General features: G+C 37.0%; 2 protein-coding genes across 2 annotated transcripts in view; one reads left to right on the top strand and one right to left on the bottom strand.

Moving 5' to 3' along the window:
* The first annotated feature begins 93 nt into the window (after positions 1 to 93).
* Positions 94 to 4,354, top strand: slc35b4 (solute carrier family 35 member B4). Its single transcript, XM_066705165.1, has 10 exons — positions 94 to 355; positions 654 to 767; positions 921 to 1,023; positions 1,345 to 1,394; positions 1,656 to 1,737; positions 1,941 to 2,001; positions 2,146 to 2,255; positions 2,611 to 2,686; positions 3,108 to 3,183; positions 3,490 to 4,354. The coding sequence occupies exons 1-10, from the start codon at positions 279 to 281 to the stop codon at positions 3,734 to 3,736; spliced, it is 996 nt and encodes a 331-aa protein (XP_066561262.1). The 5' UTR covers positions 94 to 278; the 3' UTR covers positions 3,737 to 4,354.
* Positions 4,355 to 4,717: 363 nt separating this feature from the next.
* Positions 4,718 to 9,077, bottom strand: part of lrguk (leucine-rich repeats and guanylate kinase domain containing) — a 28,767-nt gene continuing 24,407 nt past the window's right edge. Inside the window, exons 18-20 of the mRNA XM_066705149.1 lie at positions 8,660 to 8,794; positions 7,041 to 7,210; positions 4,718 to 6,426 (exon numbers count right to left, since the gene is read on the bottom strand). Of these exons, the coding sequence (XP_066561246.1) occupies positions 6,230 to 6,426; positions 7,041 to 7,210; positions 8,660 to 8,794 (502 nt within the window). The 3' untranslated portion in view covers positions 4,718 to 6,229. The remainder of the gene's footprint in view (positions 6,427 to 7,040; positions 7,211 to 8,659; positions 8,795 to 9,077) is intronic.

Here is a 9,077-nt window from a genome sequence, read left to right as displayed (position 1 = left end):
TAGCAAAGGATTCTGGGACTTGTGGTTCGTGTCTCAACATCCCCGTAAACACACCTCACGGTGCGATAGGAGAGAACTGCAATACCCACAGTCCTTTTCGCGTACCCCGGAAGAGTGTGCAGCCAGTAGACGTGTCTTGCCGGCAATGCATTTACTTCTGTATTATTGTTTTTATTGTACTTTCAGCTAACATTAGAATGTCTTCTTAGTTTTCACCTTTCACTGGCTTCCACATATACAGTCGAAATTGAATACGGTTTCTTTTTTTTACTTTTAGAATGAATATCTTATTTGCTATAAGTCTAGTTTTTCTCGGGTGTTGCAGCAATGTGGTGTTCTTGGAACTTTTAGTAAGGTTAGTACTTGAGTGATTTTACCATCAGTGCAATGGATTATTTGTGTTGTCCAGTCAAGAAACACGCATCTTTAAAGAATGTTTTAATCCTACGATTCTGCGTGATTATAACATCCGTGTTTAATCAGTGTTGTTTGCAAATGTCACACGAACTGCATGTCTAAATATGCTTTAACAAAATAATCTAACACACACACAGACAGATCAATAAAGACAGCTTTCCTCGACGTTCCCCGTGTGCACCTTCTCCCTTTCTTCCGATAACCCTAATGTAACGTGCTTCTGTATTTATTTGCAGGGCGTTCCCAGGATGCGGCAACATCGTGACATTCGCACAGTTCGCATTCATAGCGTTGGAAGGACTGATCTTCGAAAGTAATTTTGGAAGGAAGAAGCCGGCCATTCCGCTTAGGTATGCTTACGGCATTTTAAAAGCATAAGTAAAGTGACACCTCATACCTGGTGCGTCAATCTAACGGGAATTTTGTGTATAATGTAAATGTTATTAAACATAAACAACGATAAGAATTTGTTCAAATGTACCTTTTTAATTTCCCCTCCCCAGGAACTATGTGATAATGGTGACTATGTTCTTCGCCGTAAGCGTGATAAACAACTATGCTCTCAGCTTCAACATTGCAATGCCCCTGCACATGATATTCAGATCAGTAAGTTGTCATATTTGGTTTTCTATCATATTGGGATTGAGAATGATTATTTTGTTTCTTGTAATGCTGCAGATCTGTACCTTGAAATTATGAAGCCTTAGACTGAAAACTACCCATTACAAAACATTGACTCGATACTAAAAACTACCTTTCACTTCAACATATCAAACAAAAAGGCTCAACTGGTATTGTTTGGATTTGACTTGACTCGATGGCTATACTAGAGTATAAATCAATGAAGTATCTCTTTGGTGTATTACTCAGTTCTATAAATGTGCGGTTTTCCTCTTCAGTTCAATTAATATAATTTATGTTTTACAGGGATCCTTGATAGCAAATATGATCCTAGGCATTATCATATTGAAGAAGAGGTAAATTTTCTATTATTTTGCAATGACTGTTAAAAAAGAAACAAAAAGGTACTTATTGTTCCGAAGGAAACAGTTTCAGGTTTTAGTTAGATGCCTGAGCTATACTCGTATCAGTGTCATTCTTGAGAAATTTAAAATGTATAATTTTCCTAAACTAGATTGTGATTATATTGACAAAATATTTTTGTAGTATTTTACAAATTACATTCCCGGGAAATGGTACAGGATTTAATATTACTGTCTGTGATGGTGTTTTTACAGGTACACCATAACAAAGTACATCTCTATAATACTCATCTCACTGGGGATTTGTATCTGCACTATTATGTCTGCCCAACAATTGGTAAGAATTTATTTTTTAATAAATAAGCCTTAAAAAAAAAAGTAACCATTATAACAATAGTTATCCTGTTTTAAATATCTGAGAAGTCTATTTTACATACTTGATAAATGATAATATATAATCATTATAATGTTGTATCTGTTTCTCCAGATCAATATGTATTAGCTTGCAGCTCAGTTTCACATCTTTCCTTTTTTGTGCAGTCCTCACACACAGACTCCGCTGAAGAGGAGGGTCTGTCCACCTTCGTACGCTGGCTTGTCGGTATGGCACTGTGTTCTCCTCTTGTCTGTGTGTTTATTACATTTCTACACCCCTGTCTTCATAAACAGTAGGTAAAGACACACTGTGTTCTTGGTAATAGTGTAGGTGTGGACATCTGCTCACCTGTGGTCATTGTGTTTTTAGGTATCGCTATGTTGACGTTTGCACTCCTCATGTCTGCAAGAATGGGCATCTTCCAAGAAACCCTTTACAAAGAGTATGGCAAGCACTCCAAAGAGGCCCTCTTCTACAACGTAAGGATTGGTTGGACATAATGGTTAACAGACATTTGTATCTGCTCTATGTGGATTACAATCAGACTTTCAAAGAGGACCCCCTCATATGAACCACCCTTATTTTCTCCTCTGCATTTGTAATTAAGCAGTCAGACCCTTTTAATACAGCCTAACAACCAGTTCAATTAAAAATGAAGAATTTGGGATAAGAGAAAAACCAAAAGGCACTGGGCTCTCCGGATTGGGCACCCCTGATATTGGGTGTTTAAATTCTGACAGTCTTAAAAAATAAAATAAGCAAAGATACCTTTCGACTGACTACAGTATAATGTGTAATTTCTGTCCAAATAAATCCTGTTTTCTCTGTTCTCAGCACTGTCTGCCTCTGCCTGGGTTTCTCCTGCTGGCCACTGATATCTACAACCATGCTGTGCTCTTCAGCAACAGCGGTAGGTCGAGTACAATTGTTGCCTGCTTTCATAACACTTTTAATAATGTCACTGCTCTGATGTTACCCTGGACCGGCTAGTCCATATTAGTCTGTATTAGACTAGCCGGTCCAGGGTAACATCAGAGCAGTGACATTATTAGAAGTGTTATGAAAGCAGTAGATGCTGAATAGTTTACAATTTCCTATAGTATTTTGGCCCAAGGCACTTTTTGTCCGAGATTTTCTCAATAACTGTTTTTCACGTATTATTTCGTGTTGTAAAATAGATACTATGGGAGAAATCATGTGGTGCCCACTTTTTATTATTATTTTTATTTCTTGGCAGACGCCCTTATCCAGCGACTTTCCATATGACATCATTAACTGCTGTCATGTGTTTTGGACTGAAATGTGTCTCTTGCTTTACTGGTCTTTTTAAGCTCCTGTGGAAATCCCAGTGATAGGCATAACAGCCCCTGTGATGTGGATCTACCTCATATTAAACGTGATCACACAGTATCCTTTATTATGGCTATGTGTAGTAGAAAAGACCTCAAGACTCAGAAGAGTATGTATTAATGTATGTATGTACATTATGATGTAATACACATGTATTTGCTAAATGTCAGATGAAGGTCGTGTATAAAATGTATATGATTAGTAGTACTAGTTGGATTACTGTTACACACAGGAATACTCCAGTACTGTGATACACCTTTCAAAGGAATCTGTAATGCGTTTCATCTGCAAAATCACAACAAGTCTCAGGTCTTTGGAGTCTCGATATTACTCGAATGAATGACCTTAACCCGTCCCTCTCAGATATGTGTGTATCAGAGGAGTCTTTATTCTCACAACGGAGTGCACTTCTCTCACCGTCACACTGGTGGTCACCCTGCGTAAATTCATCAGCCTCATCATCTCCATCATCTACTTCAAAAACCCATTCACCGCCTGGCACTGGGTGGGGACCCTCGTAGTCTTCATTGGGACACTAATGTACACAGAGGTGTGGAGCAGCGTCAGGACGCTTCTCCGTGGTGACAAGAAAGAAGTGAAAAAGGATTAAGACGGTGCATCTTCTAAAAAATGTCGGCTTTTCGACTAAGTAAATGGGCATTTTGAACTGAGTTCCCAAGCTTTGAGTAGAAGTTCTTATTTGTTAATTATATATTTATTGATAGAGTTAAGAAGGATTGCTGTAAAGAGTCCCAGTATATTGTTGCTTCACAAACTATTTGTTTACATCAATCTCATGTCTTCAGTTATTTTTTTCAGTTGCAAGGGAAGTATATTAATTTATAGCACAATCAGAAATTCTTGGCTCTTAAATTTTTTTCGTTATTTTATTTGTATCAACACTGATGTTTTTAAAACTTCAGATTTACAGTGGATTTATTTTATCATGTAATATTTCCATTATTAGAGGTGAAATATTGATACAGCTGTTAAATGAATTATGGTTACATGATCCATTAGGATTGTACTCTTATATGGGCAATTAACATTAATTTCATACTGTGATACTGTGTAGAAAATACAGACTCTAAAGAGAATCTATAGCGTTTCATAAATGTTTAGTGTGCCATTTTACCTTTATTCATAAATTCTCAGGACACTATTTCTTAAGATACTCAACTCATTTAAATCAAGGATTTCAATAAAAATATGATTTATTGATCACGTCTATTGCAGCAGATACACTGTCTTCTATTTAATTTGTGTCTTAGAGAAAGGCATAACATATAGGCAAGTAAGTCTACTGAACAGCAGTTGGTTAGGTGTTTTATTTTTTGTACGATTATTATTTAGATTTTTCAAATTTTAGTGCTCAGAACAAATCTTTTTATACTATTTTTCAAATAACAAAAAAAAAGAAATAAAAAAATCTAAATCAAAATGTTCCCACCGGCTTGATAGTCCTGTACCCTGGGAATTTCATTTTATTTAATTTTTCATGAACATGGGCAGACAGCAGATCAATAATAAAAGATAATAAATGGAAGGATGTGACATTTCTTTCATTGCTTTAAAATATATATTTATTTATTTTTCAGATAGCAATAATAAACAAATCCCTTGAAATAGGTACTGTGGAGGTTTTATGTTTTGCACAGTTGATTTTGGTTATTAATTTCAGGAAATTAACCAAGAAAGTTTAAAATTTAGAATAAAGAGCAGGGGTTACTCTGACCTGCATTCATCTAAACACATTATTACACTGCATCAGTTATTGGAAATTAATCTTTATTCAGCTAAATTGTATTTACAGCTAAATTGTAAATGGATTTTCAAACTCTTTGTGGTCTAGAACTGCATTGGTAGATCCTGTCTGCCTTTTTAAGATAAATATATACACATACACATATAATCGGATCTCAACATTTACTGACAATGTTCTTAGTGTTTTTCATCTACAAAGTGTTTTTTTGAAGTAGCACTCAAGTCACAATAGGCAGGCTGGTTGTGTTTGGTTGGCCTGTTCTCTTGAGTTGATATGTAGCCTGTAAGCATCCCAAAAGGTACATTTTCACCTAGCATCTTCTTCAATTAATTTTTTATTCAATTGAGAAAGATTGTTACCTTTTTTAATGTTTTATTATTGTATTTTAAATATTTTTGGTGAAATGTGTGTTCCTGAACTATTATTGTACAGCATGTATTGTATTCCAGAACATCCATAAAACCTTGTGCAAATTAAATAGAATAATCTACTCCATTATTTTGGTTAGTTAATTGGTAACTTAATTGGTGCAGATTTCTGTACATGTATGGTGAAATCATCAGTAGAATACTAATTGAAATATTATGTTATACACAAAAACAAAAGCTGAAATATCCTGGTTTTATGATAATTGTAAATAAGTGCCTCTCTGTACAAACAATATTACTGGGAAATTGTGCTTATAGGTATTTTTTAAATAAACATAACTTGGAGGATCTCTTTAAACTAAATCTTCATACCTAAGTGACACATGTAAAGGGAGAAATCTAATAGGGGAAATATAATTTGAAGAAGTACTAAGTTCCAGACATTTTTGAGTATTACCCAAAGCCTTTTATTGTACATAATATGCATGTACCTGTCTTTCGCACATTTAGACACAGCTTTCCTCAAATGCCCTAACTCATCTGCACTGTGACCTTAAAACTAAGAAAAAACTACACTTTATACTTTATCGCTCTGATTTAAAAGAGTCTGAGTACTGTTTCAAGTATGACATTTTAAAAGGGAAAATGCCTTAAATGTTGAATATTATTCAGAGCTAGCTAGGGACAGAGCAATCTGTCTTCTTAGCCTTTGTTCAAGTAGAAAATATATCTGTGTAGGCGTCCAAAATGTGGAAGAAGAATTTGCTAATAATTCCTCAAGGGGTAACAAAGAAAACAATAATCACCAGATAGGAAAATGATGATGATATATTCTCCCTCATTGTTTTTAGGCTTGCAAAGTATGATAAATAAGTGAGCTTTATTACAGATTTTTTTATTTGTTTTTCTAACAATGGCTAAGAAGTGAATTATACATCGACCTACTATTTATTTCACCTATACCTCTCAGTTAACTGTCAGAGCCCTGGTGCTCAGATGTCTTGCGTCCGGAGGGGATGGGCGGCAGGACTGGCTTGGTATTGGTGCCGGGGCGCGCCGAGGTCACGGCAGGAGAGGCGACCGTGGGGTGGACGGAGTTCACACTTGTCCGCTCCGTGCTGGACCCTGGTCTTGGAGCGTTGGGCGTGCCATGCAAATCCATGGGATCTGTGGGGGACAGATCATCTTTGTAGTCTCAGTTTTTATTGGTTAAATCCATGTTTACATGTTTAATTACTTTGTGTTTGATAATCTCACCATTCTGTCTTTGGATTCCATAGAGGAAGACATTTCCTCTTTCTTGCTCATGTGTGCAACCTCACATATTTATAGGACAAATACACACAATGCATTTATACATATCCTTTATAACCCCTTTATATATTATATACCCCCATCATTACATTCTTGATTGCCTTATAACTGATCTCTACTAATAATTTAATGTATTTTAAAAACACAAGGACATTTGTTCTAACATTCAATTCAGTATTAACACATTGGTTATTTTATATTGATACTGCCATTTGTGAGCCTTTAACGAAACTGCTGTCAATTACTCCAATATGATCTCAAATTTTAAAATAAATGAACATTAAACTGTCGGGTAAACCACACAGACACATAACAGGTCCATCAGTCAAAATAACTTTAAAATGACTATGTGAAATGCAAGTGGAAAATCTAGTGTGTGTGTCAGTATAAAAGGAGTGTAAACAACATTATTTATTTATTTATTTTTGCAAAAAAGCTAAACAAACAATAACAAAAGAAGAAAAAACCTTTCAGGCTGTCATTTTCCAGGTCTGCGATGTCCAGAGACTCTACAGGATACTCTGTCTCTGCGTCCAGACCTTTAGAGGAGGTGGGGGGGACAGGACTTTCTTCTGAAGAGAACGCCCCAGCCGAGGACAGCATGGACAGGCCCGAACTGGCTCGAGATTCCTCTGAGCTGATGTGGGGCGAAGAGGGAAGAACGAAGCACAGCACTCTTTGTTAGGGGGAAGAGTTATAGCAGACAGCTCTGTTGAGAGGTCTGACAGTTTGAGAAATGGCTGGCCAGCGATCCTGTGTGTCACATAACACGGACATGTTTGAAACGCTGCTCTTCCGGTAAAACACACACTGATCAAAGCACAGCAACGCTAAGACAAACTGCTTTACTGGACTGAAACGGCTCCATTCAGGATCTATAGATGCCTCTAATTTTCTGGGACTGCAGTGTTTCATTACAACATAGTAAAGCCAGGAAAGCTTTTATGGTCTTCTTATATTTCCAGCAATTTGAACACTTTCTGCTTTTACTATTTTATTTAATTAATTAAGATGACTATTATTTGTATTTGATTCAGAAACTCCAATTAATGTTGCTCTTTTTCACCAATTAGTGAACTTGGCTCACAGTTTTGATAACTTTCCCTGCCTCGGGAGGGATGAGACACAACACACATCCTCTCATATGCATGTTGTAAAAGCCATCTGCTCTTTTTTTCACACTGCAAGCCAGAAAGCCTACAGTCCATCTACCACCCCTGCGCATCCAGCACCCTGCACTGTAGCCGAGCTTTTGCCAGATGTGCTGCTATGGAGCCCCCAGATTATAACATTTAACGGAATTAGAAATTAATGAAAAGGAGGGATTTACATTAAGTGTTGGAGAATTGCAGATAGTTCAGTGTTTAGGATTGTTTGCAAATGCTGTCTGTGATTAGTAGTTTCCTCTCTATCTTACGAGCCATTTGAAAAAACCTGTAAGCATCCATTGGGACTTTAGTTAAGCTTTTACGCATGTGATGTATTTCAGTATGGGATGATAGGTTAATTATGAAACAAATGTGTTTTATTCCATCAACTGTAGCTTCCATCTAGCTTGATTTTTTCTTATCAAGACAGATGCAGTTTTACATTGACTTTAATCATGTTAAGTTGTTTTATGTTCTGTGACTTACCTTGCTAATCACCAGCAGCCTGAAGCACTTGGAAGCTATACCCAGAATGTATGTGTTGTCAATGATATTCCCAAATGGATTAAAATAGGCAGCTCCTTGACAAACCATTTAATTGAACTGTATAACAAGAGTTAAACCCCTATGTCTATATCTATAGTACCATGAATACACGGACACAAATACTACATGATCTAGGCTCCACAGTACCAATGCTATTTTGTAACGAAATGTAAAAACAAATGGTGTGTTACAAATATGTATATGTGAGATGAGAATGCTTAATGAAAAGAGAAACACTTTCAAAAATTGCACTGGAGATTCGGATAAAATGGGAATGAGGCCCTCTTTATTGAGTGCTGTTGGGACTGTAACACTACACAATGAAGAAGTTCTGTGTAAGGATTCGGCCCTGCTAACCCAGCTGGGCATGGGAGCCTCCAATGGGGACTCACCTGCTGTCCAGACTGGCCGCTGAGAAGCTGCGGTTCTGAGTGACGTTGCTCGTGCTGGGCAGCATAGAGGCGTAGGATGCTGGGTCTAGCAGATGCTGCCCTGGGCCCAGAGAGGCTGGGGCAGTGATTGGACACCTTCAAGAAGAACCAGAGGTAAACCAAAGTAAGTCATATTCACTATTGTTACCTTCCAGTTTCCATTAATACGAACTGATCAATTGCAGATGAATGCCACAGTGATGGACCATTCTTTGAAGCAGGCAACGGCTGCTTATGATTACATTGGTATGCCATTCCTACCCACAATTCTCATTCAAATGGACCCAAGGTTTTTTTTTCTTGGTAAATGCAACCCAATTAAAGACATTATAAGATAACGTGTGCACGTTACACTCCAGCCTTCCATAACACATAGTCT

This window comes from Amia ocellicauda, chromosome 5 (genome assembly GCF_036373705.1).
Source record: "Amia ocellicauda isolate fAmiCal2 chromosome 5, fAmiCal2.hap1, whole genome shotgun sequence".
NCBI lineage: Eukaryota > Metazoa > Chordata > Actinopteri > Amiiformes > Amiidae > Amia > Amia ocellicauda.
Note: the sequence above shows the minus strand (reverse complement) of the source record. Positions and strands in the feature narration are given on the sequence as shown.